The 22,266-nt window shown below is 40.7% G+C and overlaps 1 protein-coding gene across 1 annotated transcript in view; it reads right to left on the bottom strand.

Annotated features, from left to right (window-relative positions):
• LOC124596716 (ATP-dependent zinc metalloprotease YME1L-like) overlaps positions 1-11,705 on the bottom strand; it is a 168,381-nt gene extending 156,676 nt beyond the window's left edge. Inside the window, exon 1 of the mRNA XM_047135891.1 lies at positions 11,442-11,705. Within this exon, the coding sequence (XP_046991847.1) occupies positions 11,442-11,705 (264 nt within the window). The remainder of the gene's footprint in view (positions 1-11,441) is intronic.
• Between the last annotated feature and the right edge of the window lie 10,561 nt (positions 11,706-22,266).

Below are 22,266 nucleotides of genomic sequence, written 5' to 3'. Positions count from 1 at the left end.
AACCTCGGGGAAGATCAGTTTGGATTCCGTAGAAACACTGGAACACGTGAGGCAATACTGACCTTACGACTTATCTTAGAAGAAAGATTAAGGAAAGGCAAACCTACATTTCTAGCATTTGTAGACTTAGAGAAAGTTTTTGACAATGTTGACTGGAATACTCTCTTTCAAATTCTAAAGGTGGCAGGGGTAAAATACAGGGAGCGAAAGGCTATTTACAATTTGTACAGAAACCAGATGGCAGTTAGAAGAGTCGAGGGACATGAAAGGGAAGCAGTGGTTGGGAAGGGAGTGAGACAGGATTGTAGCCTCTCCCCGATGTTGTTCAATCTGTATATTGAGCAAGCAGTAAAGGAAACAAAAGAAAAATTCGGAGTAGGTATTAAAATTCATGGAGAAGAAATAAAAACTTTGAGGTTCGCCGATGACATTGTAATTCTGTCAGAGACAGCAAAGGACTTGGAAGAGCAGTTGAATGGAATGGACAGTATCTTGAAAGGAGGATATAAGATGAACATCAACAAAAGCAAAACAAGGATAATGGAATGTAGTCTAATTAAGTCGGGTGATGCTCAGGGAATTAGATTAAGAAATGAGACACTTAAAGTAGTAAAGGAGTTTTGCTATTTGGGGAGCAAAATAACTGATGATGGTCAAAGTAGAGAGGATATAAAATGTAGACTGGCAATGGCAAGGAAAGCGTTTCTGAAGAAGAGTATTTTGTTAACATCGAGTATAGATTTAAGTGTCACGAAATCATTTCTGAAAGTATTTGTATGGAGTGTAGCCATGTATGGAAGTGAAACATGGACGATAAATAGTTTGGACAAGAAGAGAATAGAAGCTTTCGAAATGTGGTGCTACAGAAGAATGCTGAAGATTAGATGGGTAGATCACATAACTAATGAGGAAGTATTGAACAGGATTGGGGAGAAGAGAAGTTTGTGGCGCAACTTGACCAAAAGAAGGGGTCGGTTGGTAGGGCATGTTCTGAGGCATCAAGGGATCACCAATTTAGTATTGGAGGGCAGCGTGGAGGGTAAAAATCGTAGAGGGAGACCAAGAGATGAATACACTAAGCAGATTCAGAAGGATGTAGGTTGCAGTAAGTACTGGGAGATGAAAAAGCTTGCACAGGATAGAGTAGCATGGAGAGCTGCATCAAACCAGTCTCAGGACTGAAGACCACAACAACAACAACATAGAGATGGCTACAAAAGCAATTGATTACAAGCTTTCAGCCTTAACATCACAGATGAATATTAAGTCACCTATCTTAGGTCCCTCCACACCACCCCACTGTATTGCACTCTGTCAAGCTGCCAGCCATTAAGCTCGAGCCATTTTGTGGAGATGTTGAAATTTGGCACTACTTCTGTGGACAATTTGAATCACCTGCTGATAAAGACACGTAGCTTTCTACAGTAAAGAAACACGCTATTGAGGGCATCTGAGGTGAACCAAATTTGTTGATAGATGGAATACCTATAACACATACGAGGAAACTAAGAAAATTTTTCTGAATCAATATGGAGACAGCAATCAATTTATAAGGGCACACCTCGATTATCTGGATGTGCTAAACTCTGTACAGTCAGCAACACCTGAAACACTGAACAGTACATTCCTGAAGTGCAATCATCATATTCACACACTGCATACCATACGAGAAGACATCATGCCATAAGGTAAAGTATCACTCCAACAAATCTGCAAGGATTCCCACACTCACTGGGCCCAAGATTGAAATATAGCATAACTGACAGCCAACAGCATGTAAATAAATTAAAATAAAATAATCATTGCTTTATATGCGTAAACTGAGGTCATAAGGCTAAAATCTGAAGTAATAAGGGCAAGGTCTCATGTTCTACGTGCACAAAACGTCAACACAAAGCTGTCTGTACTAACACCGCTACTGATCCAAGTTCTGCAGATTTTACTTATCCTCTGAGATGTTCTGAGTTTGGGTCAGCAGATCCAGAGGATTAAGCAGACTTACTCACTGTAACCTGGATAGCAGTAGTCAGTCATGTTTCATTTCCAAGTTCCTCATTGATAAGCAGGATTTAGGAACAGTAGAACATCATGACCTATCTGTCACCCATCTGCTATTTCAACAGATCAAAGTTGCAGAATTCACTCTAAAGGGGATCTGGACAAATTCCACATCAGTGACTGCATTTGTAAACACATACTCATTTGCTGTATACCCAACTGTACCTACTGACGTAAGAAAACTAGTGTGATCTGGGGGACTTCCGGACCCAAAGGATGACACAAAAGATCTTGATGACACAAAAGATCTTGATGACACAAAAGATCTTCTCATCAATATCTTTATCATAGCAGATTACTATTGGAAAATTGTTAAAGATTTCTCTCTGATTTGACTAATGTCATCCATTGTGCTGGTACCTCCCACTCCAGGTTTGATTCTTAGTGGGAGAGCATCAAGCATCATGACAAACCTTGTGACAGCAAAGTACCTCAGTTTACAAACAGTGATGCTAACAGGTGATATTCTATGACATTTCTGGAATTTTGAAACCATGGGGATTGCTGAGGACCAAACAAGAACTCCAAATCTTACTGCAAGATTTCTCAAAATCGTATTGTATCAAAGACAAAAGAAAAGTTGTTCCTTTTCCCACAAAATCCAATGTTGTGATGCCTAATAATATTTAGCAAGCAGAGAAGAGATTTATTTCACTGGAGAAGAAATTTATGAAACATAGTAATCAGAAACACATTTACAAGGTGCAAATGATAGACCATGTCAAAAAGAGGCACATGCAAGTCATTCTTTATGGACAAGGATTGCTTAACTCATTTTATCTGGCACATCAAGCAATAAAAAATAAATAAATAAAAGTTTGGTGCCATCAAATGGGGATTGCATTCAATGGATTGTCTCACAAGATGAGCACACATTCAATGAATTGCTCCTTAGAAATGGGTCCTAATTTACTCCCCGACATTCTTTCAGTATTACTGAAATTCCATCTATATCCAGTAGTCTTAATTGCTGATATCAAACTAACATTTCTACAGTTAGTTCCTCAGAGGAAAGAAATATCTCAATTGTTTTTCTTGGTACAAATTAATCATGGATCAATGAGAAAAATACTTTAGAACTGTCTAAAAGATAACATACTGCTTCAGCCGACTATCTTTCACTCTTACTTGCAGCATATTTCTTCTTGCCATGCTGAAATAACTCCCTACACTGCACAAAATGAATTTTCCTTGATCTGTTTCATTAGTTGAAGATAACATATATATGAAGATGACAACACCATTATTAACATAGCACTCATAGGACACATCAGCCTACCAGTGATGAAGTGGGTCACAAATTCAAGCCAACTAATTGAAATATGGCGGTCAGGAGGTGTCATAAACATTAGAGATAATAATAATAATAATAAAGATTTTATTGTCTTTAGGCCATTACAGCAACTGACAACATCAAATGAAGATACAATTTATAATACGGTGTGATAAGGTATTGACTACTGAAATATTTTAGCTTATATTACAAAAAATTTACAGTGGGTTTTCTGTTGGATTACTGCATTTTACAGTTGAAGAATTTGTTGTGACAGTGCCATGAGATTCAAAAGTGCCGCTACGTCAGTACGCGAATACAGCGATAGAGGCGCTCCGCAGCTCGGCTGAGCGCGGGAGCGCCACCTACCTATGAACGGGCCGCATGTCACAGCACGGCAGTTGAGTGATAGATACGGAGTTGGTAGCATGAAGCCCACTATTGTTTCTACGTTTTGTATATCCACGCAATTTATTAGTGATTAAAGGTTATAACACTTTTTGGCGACGAGGTCGGATTTTTTTTTTCCTGCGTTGTGGAATTGTGTGTTCGTGTCGGGACAGACATGGAACAGCTTAAGCAAGCACTCATTGACCAACAAACACAGCTGACGGCTGCTATTCAGGCACAACAAACACAGCTGACGGCTGCTGTTCAGGCGTTGTCGACGTCGCTTACTCATCGTCTGTCTTCCTCTTCTCCGCCTCCGTTCCCTCCTTACGACGAGGCCGCTGAAGACTGGGAGGATTATGAAAAGCATTTGCGGCAACACTTCTTGGCTTTCGGCGTTGTCGACGCTCCTATGTGTAAGTCGTTATTTCTCTCTTGGATTTCCCCACGGATCTATCAGCTGCTATCTCAGTTAGCCCCTCTGCGGGAATCTGCATCTCTGTCTTTCCAAGAAATGTGTGACTTATTGTCTAACTATTACCGAAAAAACACCCACGTCGTTGCCGCCTGCGTGGCGTTCTACCGGTGTCGTAAACAGCCCCATCAATCTTACCGGGCTTGGGCGGCGGAACTACACGGTCTGAGTAGGAAATGTCAGTTTGTCACGGACACTCATCATGAGTCTTATGCTGATTCAATGGTTAGGGACGCTATTCTACGGCTTGCTCCTGATAAAGAAGTTCGGCAATGTGCCTTACAACTGCCGAACCCGTCGTTGTCAGAAGTTCTAAGCATCGCTCAATCTTATGAAGTGTCTCACGCTGCTGGTGCGCAAATAGACGCGTGGTGTGATGTAGGCGCTGTACAGACCACTTTCGACACGGAAAATTTGCCTGTTTCCCAGGGGACCGACGATGTGGCGGCGGTTCACTCACGTCAACAACATCGCGTTGGGCCGCCACGCTCGCAGCGAAAACAGCAGCCACAGAAGCAGGTTCGTTCCGCACTTCCTTCTTGTCCACGTTGTTTCGTACAGCATGACAGGGCCGCGTGTCCCAAACGTTGGGCCACGTGTAATTCATGTAGGAAAAAAGGCCACATTGCTTCTGTGTGTCAGTCCCCTAAAGTTCCTGTCGACGGGGACGAGGCATCGGACATGGATGTTAACTGTGTGCTTTCTCAAACAAATAAGTTGTTTGTTACTGTTCGTGTTCTGGATAAAGACATTCGCATGCAAGTGGACACTGGTTCTGCAGTAACTCTCATTAATTCTCGCACGTATTTGGAGTTGGGCTCCCCTCCCTTGTCTCCCGTTACGCGAAATCTGAGAACTTATAATAAACAGAAAATTCCTATCGTTGGCCAATTTGATGCTTCCACTGCCTACAAGTCTGTTGTTCGGCCCCTCACGTTTTATGTGGTGGATCATGCGGGCACTGAAAATCTGTTCGGTTATGATGCTTTCCAGTTGTTTGGGTTCTCCATTGATGATGATGTGCACCTCATATCTGAGGATATTCCGTATCAACAGCTGGATGGATTGTGTTCTGACTTCTCGTCCGTGTTCTCTGCTGGTTTGGGTCGTGCCAAGGATTTTGAAGCCCACATTACTCTTAAACCTACAGCTCGCCCTATGTTTCTCCGGGCATGCCATATTCCGATGGTGTTGCGTGCACCTGTCAAGGCTGAGATAGACAGGTTAACAGCTTCAGGTATTCTCCTTCCTGTTACCTCCAGCGAATGGGCATCGCCGATCGTGGTGGTTTCTAAACCAAACGGGAGTCTGCGATTGTGTGGCGATTTTAAAGCCACTGTCAATGCTCAGAGCCTCATTGACACTTATCCTCTTCCCCGTCCTGAGGAGTTATTTACCAAGCTCGCTGGGGGCCAGTTCTTTTCCAAACTTGACTTATCGAAGGCGTACCATCAGTTGCCGTTGGATGCGTCTTCCAAGGAATTTCTCGTCATCAACACTCCTTGTGGGTTGTACCAGTACCAGCGGTTACCATTTGGTGTCGCTAGCGCGCCGGCCATTTTTCAGCGGTTTTTGGAACAGCTCACGGCTTCCGTTCCTGGCTGCATCAACTACCTGGATGACATTGTTGTCACGGGGGCCTCCACTGAGGAGCACCTTCGCAATTTGCGTTCCTTATTTCGGGTTCTGCATTCGGCTGGGTTGAAGTGCAATCTGGACAAGTCACAGTTCTTCCAACCCTCCATTGTGTATCTTGGTTTCCACTTGTCCCGTGAGGGTATACGTCCTCTACGTCAGCACGTTGCGGCCATTACCGCTCTACCCCGGCCATCTACGGTCAAAGAACTTCAAGCGTTTCTAGGCAAGATTGCTTATTATCACAAATTCATTCCATCCGCGGCGGCGGTGGCTCATCCTCTGCTTCAGCTGTTACGCAAAAACGTTCCTTTCTGTTGGTCCGACGAGTGTGAGCAGGCTTTTGTCCGCCTGAAGGCTCATTTGCAGTCGGCGCCTTGTCTTGCCACATTCCATCCGGGTCAGCACTTGGTTCTGGCGACTGACGCGTCACAGTATGGCCTAGGGGCTGTCCTCGCCCATCGGTATGAGGATGGGCCGGAACGACCCATCGCCTATGCTTCCAAGACCCTCAACGATGCCCAACGGTGTTACTCTCAAATCGAAAAGGAGGCGCTTGCTATCATTTATGCTCTAAAAAAGTTCAGCGTTTTTTTGTATGGTTCTAAGTTTCACCTCATCACCGACCACAAGCCGCTGGTCTCCCTGTTCAGCCCCTTGGCGTCTCTTCCGGATAAGGCAGCTCACCGCCTGCAACACTGACGCGTTGTCGCGCTTGCTGATTGGCCCCGACCCGGTTTTCGATCGAGATGAACTACTCTGTTTCCACACTGATGAGGAAGAACGTCGTGCGGTCGAGGGTTTTCCACTTACAGGTTCGCTGGTCGCATCGGCTACTGCGCGGGACCCGGTCCCGCGTCAGGTGATCGGTTTTGTTCAAAGGGGTTGGCCGGACAGGACCAAGGGCTGGGCATCGGATCCCCTTCGCAACTACCATGCCTTGCGCCTTCATCTGTCTGTTCGTGAGGGTGTTGTTCTCCTGGCCACGGATGGCGCATCTCCACGGGTCGTGGTGCCAGCCTCTCTTCGCAAAGATGTTCTCAAACTATTGCATGAAGGCCATTGGGGGATTTCTCGGACCAAGTCCCTGGCCCGCAGGCATGTTTATTGGCCCGGTATCGATTCGGACATCGCCCACATGGTCGTTGCGTGTGGTTAGTGTGCTCAACAACTGGCTGCACCCCGTACAATGCCCTCTCCGTGGCCTGATCCGGTGCAGCCATGGGAACGGGTACACGCTGATTTTGCCGGCCCCTTCCTTGGCACTTATTGGCTGCTATTGATTGATGCCTTCTCGAAGTTTCCGTTTGTTGTTCGATGTCCGTCGCCCACCACTGCGGCGACGACGCTGGCTTTGTCCAAAATCTTTGCGCTAGGTCTTCCATCCACGATTGTCATGGACAACGGCAGGCCTTCCGTGATTTTTGTACTGGACAAGGGATTCATCATGTTACAGCACCGCCCTTCCATCCGCAATTGAATGGGGAAGTCGAGCGCCTTGTCCGCGCTTTCAAAAGCCAGATGAAAAAATTCCTTAGTGATTTTTCCACCGATGACGCTCTGTTGCAATTTCTGAGTTCTTATCGCTTCACGCCTCTGGGTGATCGCAGCCCTGCTGAACTCTTGCATGGCCGCCTACCGCGCACTCTACTGCACCTGCTTCACCCTGTCAGGCCTTGTACTGTGTCCCCTAGTTCGGGAAAATACTCGGTGGGCGCCGATGTGTGGGCACGAGGTTATGGGTCTCGCCCTAAATGGATTCCAGGGGTGGTCAAGGCTCTTTGCGGCCGCCGGCTTTGTGAAATACGTACGGACGACAGCATGGTTGTTCGCCATTACGACCAGATACGCCCACGAGTGGTGGCCGCGCCGGTGCCACCGCCCCTTCTTTCGCCTCCACCAGCCCGAGAAGCCAGTCCTGTCGCTGCTGCCGATCTCCCGTGCGTGTTGCTGCAGCCGCCGTCGCTGCCGCTTCCGAGAACGCCGGAACCGGCCCCAGTCGTGACGCCGCCTTCTCCGGGACGCATCTCGCTGGAGCACACCCCCAGGTCCGCGACACCTATGGATGCTGCTCCGGAGTTTTCACCCATCCTCTCGTCCAGGAGGCACGTTCCACGCACAAGCTTCCGTCCTTTTGGTCCATATTCTCGTGTTTCCCCGCGGGATCTTCTCGGGATCTCCCAAGAGGCCATGGATGTCTCCGCACTGTCCGTGTCTTCAAGGCAGTGAGTGTTTTTTTTTTTCAAGGGGGGAAAAGTGTTGTGACAGTGTCACGAGATTCAAAAGTGCCACTACGTCAGTACGTGAATACGGCAATAGAGGCGCTCCGCAGCTCGGCTGAGCGCGGGAGCGCCACCTACCTACCAACGGGCCGGCCGCATGTGATAGATACGGAGTTGGTAGCATGAAGCCCACTATTGTTTCTATGTTTTGTATATCCACGCAATTTATTAGTGATTAAAGGTTATAACAGAATTCATTAAGATCATAGAACGGGTGGGCAATAAATCATTCATGCAGTCTTTCTTTGAATGTATGTTCAGGAAGATCCTGTATAGCATGTGGCAGCTTATTAAATAGTTTGTGCCCTGTGACTTCATAGCTATTTATTGATTTTGATAATCTGTGGTAAGGCGTGTATATGTGTTTGATGCTTCTTGTGTTGTTACAATGTACATTTTCTCTACGTTTCACATCTTGTAGGTTCTTCTTCCTAAAGATTAAGTCATTGTACATATAGAGGTTTATTACTGTCATAATTTCTTGTTTAGTAAATAAGGGTTTGCAGTGAGCCTTATGTGAAGAATTTGTAACTATCCTAATGGCTTTCTTCTGCAATAATAGGATGTCATGTATATGACTACAGTTACCCCACAAGATAATGCCGTAGGATATTATACTTCGGAAAAATGCAAAATAAGATGATTTGATGTATGTTTCAGGTACACAATTTCTGAGTTGTCTTAATAAATAAATTACTCTAGATAGCTTACTACTAATATAGTTTACATGTTGGCCCCAGGATAACTCTTCATCTAAATAAACTCCCAGGAATTTAACAGAACTAGGATCATCAGATAGTGGCTTGTCACTTAGAGTGAAGATTATCTGCTGAATTTTATTTTCATTTAGCAGGAAACCATTTGCTCTGAACCAATATGCTGTGTGAGTGAGTGTATTTTCAGCACAGGTTTTAAGATAATTAAGATTGTTACTGCTATGAAGGAAAGTCGTATCATCTGCATATAATACAGTGGTGGATCTAATAAACCAAGGGAGGTCATTGATCATTATCAGAAACAGGAAGGGGCCCTGTACAGATCCCTGAGGCACACCTACTTTAACATTTTCTATGTTTGACATTTCCTTACCAACACAAACTACCTGTTTACGGTTGTTGAGATAAGCTTTTAATAGTCTGAGACTGTTTCCTTTGATGCTGTAGAATTCTAGTTTCTCTAGTAGTGGCATGTGTTCAACACAGTCGAAGGCCTTGCTTAGGTCACAGAATGAGACCTGAGCAAAGCCTTTGTTCTCAAAAACTTTGAGGATGTAACTGACTACCGTGTTGATTGCATCAATGGTCGACAGATTCTTCCTAAACCCGTATTGTGTAGCATTAATTATTCCTAGATTCTCAAAGTGAGTTGATATTGTTGGTACATGATACATTCTATTACCTTGGAGAATGTGGGTACTATTGAAATAGGTCTGTAACTAGATGGAGAGTCTTTATCTCCCTTTTTGTATACTGGGACTATCCTAGACAGTTTTAACTCATCAGGAAAATATCCCTCAAGAAAGCTATTTTTTATGCAATGGGTTAAAGGGTACAGAATGCAATCACACACTTTTTTTAGCAGGTTGCATGATAAGCCATATATATCTAAGCTATCAGATGATTTCAGTTGTTTTATGACCCCTTGTACAAATCTAGGCGATACTTCGGAGAAGGTTAGCATGCTTGTATTTAGTGACTGTCTACCCCAATTTTGGGAGAGTAACTCTGATGGACTAATGTCTGGTTTGATAACTGTGTCTCCTATTTCTTTCACTGAATTAATAAAAAACTCATTGAGTGTTTGAGGTGGGATATTGATTTTGTCTTTTTTAGTATCTGTGGCAGCACTGTTAATTACTTTCCAAGCGGTTTTGTATTTATTTGTGGAATTATGTATGCTGTTGGCATTGTAGGTTTTTTTGGCTTGCAGGATGGCTTTTTTGTATTCATTCCTGCATTCCACATAGGCTGATTTGGCATAGTCAGACTTCATACTATTGTATATGTTGCACAGTTCCAAAACTTGTTTCTTTAGATCTGTCAGCTGTTTAGCGTACCATATATTTTGTCTGTTTTGAGATCTGGATTTGTGGCTGCTGTCCATTATTTTGATTTTCTTTATGGGAATGCTATGGTTAAATAGGGTCAAGAATACATTAAAAAATCTATCAAATATTATTTTGGCTGGCAGGTCATTACTTGATGTGTAATGTCTATCGACACTACAATGGCCAAACCAGTCTCTGTCAGCAAGAGAATTATGAAATGTGTTAATTTTATCCTCAATTACGGGTCTGGTAATCACAACTGTTCGGACAGGTCTGTTTGCATTGCTCCTATTAAGGGGAATTTTACTTGCATAATTTAGGGATACAGAGTCAAGGTCAGAGAATGGGAACACTACAACTTCCCATGTGTTTTCAGTGGTCTTGAAGTTTACAAAGATGTTATCTAAACATGCTTTGTTTCTTGTGGGCCTGTTATTGACATGATGTAAATTGCATTGTCTGAGTAAGTTTTTCAGATCTGCAACACTACCCTTACATTTAGTAACATCAAAATCAGCATTCAAATCACCTCCTATTGCAATATCATAGTGTAGCCATGTAATATTACTTAATTCACTCAGTAGCATGTCCATTTTTTCTAAAACATGTTAATGCTTCCCTTTGGTGATCTGTACATGGATACTACTATTAGCTTATGACTATTAATGATTATACCCGTAACTTCAAAGTGCTGTTCATCACACAAGGAATTTAGTTATAGTTTGGTTATCGTACAATTGAGTGACTGGTTGGAATAAATTGCTACACCACCTCTAATGTGCTGTTTCCTACAGTAGCTATTTCCTGCACTAAAATTGTCAAATTTGGTAACTGCAAGTTCATTCTCATTAGCCCAGTGTTCACTCAGACAAAAAATATCAAACTTGTTATCAAGACCAAACTCATTTATGGTAAGTTCTTTATCTTTCAGTCCTTGAATGTTAAGGTAACATATTTTAATATCCACACTCTTATTGCTTACACACTGAACACTATGGTGATTGGTTTTCAAACCTTTTACAAGGCTCATCTTTTGGATTTCTGCCTCTTGTTGCCTTTTACTAAAAAATTGTTCACTTGGAGTGGTAGCACATCTACTGTTGTATGCCTACTCTTCCCTCCTTGTGATGATATTGTACATGAGGCTGCTGCTACAGAAATTGATGGGACTGCTGTTATGGTGTGTGGAGGCACTGTTGTGGCATCTGGTGACTGAGGAGATAAGGTGGTTGCTTCTTCTTCTGCTGCCGTTGAATCTTGCTGATGAAGTGTGATAGGTACTGCTGCTGCTGCTGTAGGCAATGTTGTGGCAACTGGTGACAGTGGAGATTTGGATGTTGCTTCATCTTCTGCTGCTGTTGAATCCTGTAGATGAAGTGTGGTAGGTACTGCTGCTACAGCGTTTGTTATGTGTGTAGGTACAATTGCTGCTTCCACCTCTACTGCCGCTATAGAAGTAACCATTTCTTCAGGCTCTGCTTGCGTCAAGCAAGGAACTGGAAGAGCAGCAATTACTTCTTGGTTGTCAGATGCTTTCAGTATCATGCTGATGTTTTGGCACAGAATCTTCTTGCCTCTGTTATTAAGGTGCATGCCATATCTCATGTAACAGTCTCTTTGCAAGGAGTCCATGCTAACAAAATACGAATTTTGGTAGGCCCTGCAAATCTTTGAGTATTGCCTGTTTGCTTTTATGGTTTCCATGTTCACACATGGCCATTCTAAAAGGTCATGCCCATGTGGAATTCCGACTACAAAAACTGATTTCTCTTCTGTTGAATTTAGTATTGCCTTAAGGTTTCGTGTTGCACTGTGGAGATCATTTTTATATACATTATTGGCTATGACGACAATATGACGATCATTTTCAGTTTCTATGTTTGTAATGAGTTCTTGGATGGATGCACCTAGTTTGACAATACTAGTTGCTTGTATACAATGACTATAACGTAGTATTTCTGCAATTTCACGTCCATGGATATCAGATAATATTGTCACTTTGAGTTTGTCTTCACGTTTATTGCGGAAGTTTCTGCTCATGTGCTAGTCACTATATAGATTTGGCGTGTTGCTGTCGTCACAGTTTTCCGTGGATTCCACATTTATATCTGAATCTAGTGCATGAAAACGGTTTTTGTTACCACAGGAATTCTACTGTTACTGGGTTTCACATGACCAACCCTTTTTGGCCTACTAAACATTTGTTGCCTTGTTGTTTCTGCCTTTAGTCCTATATCCACTTCAGAGCACTCGTTTATTGTAGGTATGACACTGAAACTGCTTTTATTGCCACAGTTCGTTCCATTAATTGTATTTATCACCTTTTTGCTTCTTTCTCCTGTGCTCCCAGTTCCGGGTTTTACTTGCTTTGGCGATCGGGATATTATGCGCCTTTTTCAGTTTTCAGTTTGGCATTTTCATTTTCTAAATGCGCAATGTCCTGCCTTAGTACATCTACAATTAATTGCAGGCTTGATACACTTTCATTTAGCTTCACTATTTCACTGTTATAATTTATGTATGTTCCATTTTTCACCACACAAGTATAACTTTTGTTCACTTTCTCACTATAAACAACTGTACCGGACGCCATGTTCAAAAGATACAGTAGTACTACGAGTCCACTGCAACACATGGACTGACACACTCAATGTTGTTCACAGCATTATCTTGACAATATCACAGAACATCCTGCCACTAAGTGAGGAGTACTTTGAAGCACTATCAGATTCTATGACCCTCACTTGGTCTGCCGTCACCTACATCCCTCACTGCAAAAATTATTTTCCAGAAAATACAGTTGCGAGGATCTGAGTGGAATGAGCTCTTACCTCTCAATCTTGGCATACACTGGCAAATGTGGGTATGAACTTTGCTATTATGTTTGTACCCATGTATTTTCCAACCCATCAGAAAAGGACTAAGTAGCACTCCTTTATGTACAGAGCACCACTTCAAGCATGGCATCAGTTCATTTAGTTTGCAGTAAAAACAGACCAGTCCCCACCAATAAAATCGAACTTCTAGCAACACTTCTTGGGTCAAGACTACTTTTTTAATTCTGTAAGGCCACGAGCTATGACAAGTTGTGCAACACACTGAACTGACTCAGCTGTAGCCTTAGGATGGATACAAAGTGAACCAAATCAGTGGAAGACTTTTGTGGCAAACAGTGTTACAGAAATACTAAGACTAACAAATTGTTCACAGTACAGATGCTGCCTTAGTGAGGAAAACCCAAATGATCTAGTTGTTGTTGTTGTTGTTGTTGTTGTTGTTGTTGTCTTCAGTCCTGAGACTGGTTTAATGCAGCTCTCCATGCTACTCAGGCTACAACAGGCTAACTTCAGCATCCTACTACATGGTTCCATGGACTTGTTTGGTTAACAAAGAACCAAATACAGTAGCCATAATTTATACAGACATTCCCTCCCAAAAAAAAATTAACAGACCAAGTCTTCATCATAGAAACCACACTCACTATTTTAACAGCTGAACTGTATACTCTGTACAACAACAGGCTTCTGCCACAAAATTCTAAGTTACCTCGTTTCAACCTGTTCGAGGACAATGGTTTTATTTGTCTCAGAGGAGATCCGCAGTTGACAGAATTATTTAGAGACCATCGTTTCACACACTTACTGATCCAGCCAACTCACATATGTCTACATCAGCTGAGAGTAAACATAATGTTATCTGAACTGAGAGCAGAATTCTGGATTCTTCAAGCTCAGCAGGTCATTAAACATGTTCTGTCCCACTGGCAACCACGCAAATGGCAAAGGCTTGCTCTGCTCAATAAACACTTGCTCATTACCAGCTGAATAAGTCTCACAACTGAAACCATTTTCAGTCACAGGCATTGACTTCGCTGGCCCGTTATATATCAGACAAGGACATTTAATGGAGAAAGCATATATTGCTTTATTGATGTGCACAACAACATATGCCCTGTCCTGGAACTTTGCTCAGATATGTCACCTGAGAGATTACTTCAAGCCCTACAAAAGTTTGTTGCAAGACAAGGAGTGCCCAGCATGATTTATAGTGACAACACTACTACCTTATATTCCACACACACACACACACACACACACACACACACACACACATAGCTGACGGAGCTCTGGCAGGGTCTCAGAGCAGGCTATGTGTAAAAGTACCTCACCCGGTAAGTCGTTGCATGGAAATTCATCACCCGATGCTCACCTTGGTGGGGAGGATTCTGGGAGCAGAAGGTAGGATATGTCAAATGCTGCCTGAGGAAGGTTTCGCGATGGTCACAGCTGGATAAAGAAAGTTTTAACACAATCCCAGTCAACATGGAAGCAGCACTAAATTCAAGACCAATTACACAAGGGGGAGAGGAATCTGAGCCACTGACATCTGTAAATTTACTTGTAGGTCATCAATTCACAATACCGTCAGCAAGTCCAGAACAACCGGTTAGAAATGATTTATCCAATGAGTTTCAATGGCAGCAGGAGGTGATAAAACATTTCTGGAACAGGTGGAAGAAAGAGTACCTTACCTTGCTCAGAAGCTTCAATGAAACTCATCAACCTAGGGAAAATTCAGGGTGATTCCATCTCAGTGACATTCTTCTAGAGAAGGATGTTCACCCAGAACATTTGTGGAGGAGGACATGGATAGAAAATCTTCATGAGGGAAGAGATGAGAAGATATGACCTGTAACATTAAGAGCTTTGGAAGGATCCATAATCTCACGTTTTGTTCAACGGTCATTCCTCTAGAAGTTGACCATGATAGGGAGAATGTTGCAGGCTGATACTTGTAATTAGACACTTTGACAATACTGACTATCCATGACTTAATCTGTTGTATATTCCATGATGTATGTTCCTTTGTGAGAAATAAATCAATGATATACTGAAACAGCAATGTTGTGTTTCCATAACAATCTCTTATCACCTGCTACAATGGCTGGTTCGATCTTGCTCTATGCAACAAAACTGCGTCTTGCAATCAGTTTTTCTATCAGTTTCAATGTATTTTTCATTGACAGCAATAAGCTTTTGCTTTGATTTCTGTGCGATCTATACCCGGATTCAGTTTACATAATGGTGCAGTTCTGTATTTCCTTTTTCCACTCACAAAATTGAGAATTTCTGCAGTTATCAATGCCTTAAAGAAAGCATTAACTTTAGTAAAATGTCTACAATTTTTTTCTGTTATCACACATTATTCTTCTATGGAACCAGACTCCATGCTTTTGTTAAACCCTTCACACTTCTCCTGCACTTAATGTCTTATTCCCTTATATGGTATCTCCTTTTCTTTATTCCTCTGTTTGCAATTTTTATTTAATAATCACTAAACAACAATCTCATTTCAAATCTGCCATTTCTTTTTTTGTCAGATTATCACTAACTCCCTGCGTCAAGGTGTAGGCTAGTACTACTGTAACAGCAATATGTAATTTTTTTGTTCTTTGTCATCTAAATTGTGGTGAAAACTTCACAACCTTTCAAAGAGAAGAAATCAATTAAAAATTAGCTTTGGCATTCTATTCTGAAATGTGCTGCTTGAGAAAGATAATATTTCAGGAGATACATCATCAAATACTCAGTGAGAATGATGACATTAAACGAGTTGCTTTACTCCAATAAAACAATACTTAACATGTAATTTCATCTTTCATAATATTTTTTACCTTGGAATGAATTTAGAATAAAAAATTACAGATTGAATGTCTATATATGGTACAAGAAACACGAGTAAGAAAAATCTCAGACAGGTGTTATGTCTTCTACTTACCAAGAAGTGGACAACAGTAATAATAGCTCTGTAGTAAACTTCTGTGGAATTTAGCTGAGATGGCAATATTTGAACAAATGGGAAAACTGTCAACAAATGATTCATGTTTATTCTCAAAAGATGAATCTGCTGATTTATATGATACCAGCCAAGGTAATGACTTTGTTCTGGAAAGTCTCGAGGATAAATTTCTGCTTTTAATTTTGGAGCTGCCATCACTCACAGATATTTTTAAAGACAAGAAGTTCTTTAATATTGATTCTGAACAGTTTTTGTGCACCTACAGAAAAAGAAAAGATATAATGATCATTTTAAAAATATTTTAGTGTAGAGCCAAAGGGAACTACGTTATTCGTTTAATGAATATCAAGCATGGCTATGTAACCAAATTTATGTTGAACTTATTATTCGCACTTTTTGCAGCATATTAAAAATTATTTTTATTGACTAACTAATATTAAAATCTGAAACACAAATCAGAAACGAAAAAATAAAAAACAAGACCAGCAGGCAAACTAAATATTATAAGTATGACAATAGAAACTGGATTGAAGAAGTTGAAGGTAGAATGACTAAACATGAAGAATTTACCATACAAATCCACTATGAACATCTAGACTAAGAATAATCTTTACATCAACGCAAAATGAAGGCATTATCAGACAGCAATCAGCCCTGAATCTTTATGCATAACTGAGAGTTTGAACCCTGTAAGAACAGGGTTACTTAGGAGGTTTGAACTTGTGGAATGGATTGGGTGCTCAAACAGGAGATTGTCAACATAAATGAAGAGCAAACCAAAAACTATATACTGAGGTACAGAGGATCTCTGACATAATCAAGTAAAGGATTACATTCTTCAGACACCTTCTTAGAATGGATCAGGGAACACGGGCACATCGTATGTCAGTGTTGCTTGCACACTGAATAAAAGAAACACACAAGTATCTGGAAGAACTGGAAATGCAGGAAGCACAGATTTATGACAGAGTAGCTGTCAAACAGAAAACTGAAGGTGCCACAGATTCCCAGGCTGGAATTGGAATTTCTTAGGGAAGAAGCATCCAGGGCTGGGAAGAAACCCAATGTGCAATCGGTATGTCTGCCAGGGAGACATCATCTGAGATGTGTCTGCAGATATCAAATGTGCACGGTGCACTCATCAGCAAGTTGTGGTTCACATCAGCACCAATGTCATCTGTCACTAGCGTTCTGCAGCCATCCTCAGCTGGAAAAAATGATGAATACTGCTGGCCAGAGCTCACAATTTGCAGCTTCACTCCCAGAATTGATTGGGGTCCTTTGGTTTGGAGCCAAGAGAATGGTCTCAACCAAAGACTCTGTTGATTCTGTGATGGTCTTGGCTGCAGATTTCTGGACCTGCATTATGGGACTCAGAATTGTAGGACTCCCCTTGATAGGTCAGGGGTGCAGCATACAAAGAAAGCAGTTATTCAGGTAGCAGAGTACTTTTGGAGTCCACATGGTATTGTTTTAGGTTAGGCAGTAGCTTGACACCCTCAGGCAAATGCTCACCAGTCAAGATGCAGTCAGCAAGTGTAGACTGGGTACAAAGAAAATGCACTTCAACTGCCAAAATTTTAACTGTAAATTGTCAAGGTATTTGCAGCCAAGTTCCTGAATTTACTGTCCTTCAGGAAAGTTGTCATGCTCAAATTAGTCTCGAAATTGAGAGCTGGCTGAAATCCAAAGTAAGTAGTGATGTACGGAATGTATATTGAAAAGACAGATTGGACACCATAAGGGGAGGGGGGTGGCAGTGTCCAAGTTAATTATCAGATGTTTTTAAAAGCCACCCAATTCAGTTTTAGAATAATTCATGGAAAGTCTATACTCGGTAGCATAGGAATACTCAGATAATACAGTATTAGTTGGAGGCAGCTTTTAACCTACCAAGTAAGACTGGAACGTATAGGATTCATTGCAGGTGGAATGCACAGGCAATCCTGTGAAGTACTTTTGAACACATGTTCTAAACAGCTAGTTCAACAGTCCACGAGCAACGAAAATATTTAATTTTTATTCCTTCCAGCTACAAACATGCGTGACCTTATTGATGGTGTCAGTACAGAGACAGGATTAGTGATCATATTGTAGTGATGATGGTTACTGAATTTAACAAACTATCTAGAAGGCTATGAGAATATTTTTGCTAGGAAGAGCAGATAAACAGTTGCTAGAATCCCACTTACACAATGAATGGACTTAATTTAGCTCCAAGATGATGGACATAGAGGAATTATGGGCACAATTTTAATGGACTGTAAATTGCGCTCTGAAGAAGTAAGTGCCAAGTAAGTGGATTAAGAATGGAAAAAACCCACTGCCATTTAATAACAAAATTCGGCAAATGTCGACGAAGCACAGACAGTTGCTCTCTTGTTTCTAAAAAGAATGCACAAAGTATGACTGGCAAATCTTATTAGAGATTCATATACCTGTAAAAAGATTGATGCATGAAGCATAAAATAACTTTCACTGTCATACCATACCAGAATATCTTGCCGAGAACCCTACACAGTCTGGTCCTATGTAAAATCATTACGGGGGGTAACAGTCTTCTATGTAATCACTCACTGACAGAAGACTGCAACAGGAAAGCAGAATTTTTGGCATAGAGAAGCAGCTGAAAAAGTTGAAAACAAATAAGTCACTATGTCTGGATGGAATCCCAATTCAGTTTTGTGGAGAGTCCTCTGTGACACTGACTCCTTACTTAGCTTGCATTTATCATGAACCTGTCACTCCCAAGCAACTGGAAAAATGTGCAGGTGACTCCAATATATAATAAGGGTAAAACAAAAATATACATGTACACAGTGTAATGGAACTGACAAATAGACATCATTTTATTTTATTATACACTAAAGTCGTGTTAAAAAAGCTTTTGCTTAAGATAATACTAAGTTAGGTGTTGCGATCAATAATCGATATTGGAACTGTATGTTCTTTGTAGCTTATGACCATGATCTTTGGTCTACAACGGGTTTTTGGCCACTTGAGCGGTGGCCACGGTTGAGTGTAGTTGTGTAAATAGTTTTGGCAATAAATGTGTTTTTGATACAAAGAAACTGTGGAATACTGCGTCATTTTTCGATAGTCCAGTAATAATTAAAAAACCCGCACCTATTCTTGGACCCAGAGCAGCAAAGAAATCATCGCCTAGACAACGAGAAGCCACATGGACAATGCAGACTCAGCAGCATCAACGAAGGAGACATTATGGCCAGCTCTACTAAAGTACTATACAGCCATTAGCCACACCGTAACGGTGTCCTTATGGAGATAACTTTTCCTGCACAGTAGAGCGGGTTCGTGACAACAGGGAAAAATAGTTGTGATAAACTAATTCTGAAGGCTGTATTGACAGTTAATTGTCATTAAACAGGTATATTTTATTTGGAGTTGCATAGGCTACTAACAGACATAATCACCAGCCTTGCCTCTATTTTCCAAAAAGCTGCTTCCCTCCTAATTGTATAAAGTTAAAAATGTTTGTGAATTGCTGCTTGATCAGTACTTACATAATAACTGATAAATGTTAAGGAATAAACTATCTACAATCTAGAAGAATAGAAAAAGGGAAGAATAACATTTGGTATATTGTCAATGATAGTTGAGTCGCATAGTGCTGAGAGCCATTTTTTGTCAATGACAATGTCATTAAACAAATGTGAGTAAAGAAATTACCAATGGCCTACATAAGGGACCACCTCATGGTAGCTTGAAATGGTTAAGGGTATCCACATGGAAAGCCTGTCTGCAATGTCAGAAGAGGTTTAAGCCCCATACACTTGGATACAAATCTTAACTGAAGTGTCCCTCAGTGTCTTTAAAAATAAGATTTCTACTAACAATGCATTGTTATTTGTCATACAGATAAATGGGGGTTGTCACTTTTTGAATCTAGATAATCAGTTGTTCAACAGAAAGAGTGTTTAATAATGAGGAAAATATTTTCCCAGAACTAGTTCAAGCCTACGCCCATCTTCAGAAAATTGCACAGTTTCCTTGAAAATTTCACTTGTTTCCCATGATGACAAAATATTCTTCATCTAAAATTACATAGGGCACAAACTGTTATTTATACACATTACTGAACCACAAGGTACTCTGAAAAGTAAGAATTAAATATGTGTAATATAACTTTTCTGTGGTTCAGTGAACATTTTTATTGCTCACTGATGGTGTAATAAATAGCTAACTGTCTTTAGCTGAAACTCTCCAGAACAAGTTTCATGATATAACAGGATGCAAACAAAGGTACAGAATTTTAAGATGAGAGGGGCACTGAAAATTCCAGCAGAAAAAAATTAAGCGTACAGTCCTGTCAAGTTCATCAATGGTGTCCTGTATTTATAGGTTCCAATGCTTGCTGACACTGCATGAAAATCATCATCCATTTCTTCTTCCCTGAAGTGGCCAATGAATTATTCCGATGTGTTATAATCAATCATCTGGGAAATTAACCTCATTTCTCACCCTGTCTTTTTAATTATAATGGTCAAGACAATTTCTACTTTTTTCTTTGAGCATTTAATTTGACAACAGCTGTAGGATTCCTAATCTAGCTTCGGTTCTTTATCATGCCTCCACTGTGCATTAGACATAGGTCTTTATTCATCACATAAGAAACCTTTTCACAATTGCTATCCATTTTTCTCAGTTTTCGTTTGACTTTATTATTTACTATTCTGAGAGAAAATGGGAACATGGATCTTGCAGGAACGTGTCTTAAGAAAGGCCATTCCCCTTACATATAATGCACTCTGTTGCACATACCTTAATTTTTTTAAATAATATGGCAAAAACTGACTTTAAAAGGGTAGCGCTAATTGATGTACATTACACAGAAGTTAAAACTACCTGCTTATCTCCCACTTCATTTGCTCTTTGGATATTTTGATGTCTAGTTCCAGTTGTACAACATACAATTTTTATAGGTAAAGAGAACTGCAATAATCTATCACAATTCAGTGACAAACTATTGGTTGTACATCACAGTGGAAATTTCACACAGTGGCAATATATCATAATAACACAGAGCATGCATTATTGTCTCGTAGACAGTCTGCAGCATAGTTAAATTAACCAGTAAGTAAGTTTTATGGCACAGTCACACTTAGATACTGCAAGTTTATTATCGTGCCCAAGATATGAATGTATATAGATGTTATGCAATCACTCAACAACTACAGACTTTTACAAGTGACTGAATCAAAGAAGTTAGAAAGATTTCATGGATATTTTAACATGACTACTGGCTCCCACATAAATTTTATAAGAACTTGTTGCCCATAGATGTTGTGTGTGTGAATGCTATCAGCAGACTGGTGGCTTTGTAGTGCGGTGGGCTATTTAAAGACTAGCATGCAGTTATTTGTTAATCTCAGACACTACATATCATTTTCAAAATTTGCCAGATCAGATTTTGTTCTTTTGGATGAACTATGGATTTTGACAGTTGTTTTGTTTAGGTAAAGTCTTGGAGATTGTTACACAACAAAAGTATGCAGAACCAGCTTAGAATTTTACATTGGAAATACCCTCACTACAAATATAGCACCCATCTTGAAAATAATGTTACATTGTTATAAATTACTCAAAATCTTAATTAGTGGCTTAATTAAGTACTGAGTAGTGTCATCTGATTTGGACAAAATAGAGCAACAAAAGTACAGTGTCAAGGTTTCGAACTTAAGAAGCATATAATCAGAATCTCACATGGAAGATATAGTTACTAATGAATTTCAATGTTAATTATCTTTGAAGTTAATTAGTTTCATGCAAAATAAAATACATCACAGTAAAGTTGGAATGGCTGAACCATGCTGCGGCTCAAGTTGGTGCTATTTGTAGGTTTCTGTCCTCTGTTGGAGGCCAGACTGTATCGTTTTGTTGAGATGGTTGCAGTTGTTTGTCTTCTTCTAATTTTTTTAAAGAATAAAGTGGGTTAGCCAGCAAGAAGCTGTGCAGCTTTTCATTAAATGATTTGATGGGCATGTTTGTGACACATTTACACAGTTTTGTTTATATATGCAGTAAATGAAGCAGGCAAAAAGGAATACAAACGTCTCAAAAATGAGATTGACAGGAAGTGCAAAATGGCTAAGCAGGGATGGCTAGAGGACAAATGTAAGGATGTAGAGGCTTATCTCACTAGGGGTAAGATAGATACTGCCTACAGGAAAATTAAAGAGACCTTTGGAGAAAAGAGAACCACTTGTATGAATATCAAGAGCTCAGATGGAAACCCAGTTCTAAGCAAAGAAGGGAAAGCAGAAAGGTGGAAGGAGTATATTGAGGG

Source organism: Schistocerca americana, chromosome 1, assembly GCF_021461395.2.
Source record: "Schistocerca americana isolate TAMUIC-IGC-003095 chromosome 1, iqSchAmer2.1, whole genome shotgun sequence".
In the NCBI taxonomy this organism is placed as follows: Eukaryota; Metazoa; Arthropoda; class Insecta; order Orthoptera; family Acrididae; genus Schistocerca; species Schistocerca americana.
Note: the sequence above shows the minus strand (reverse complement) of the source record. Positions and strands in the feature narration are given on the sequence as shown.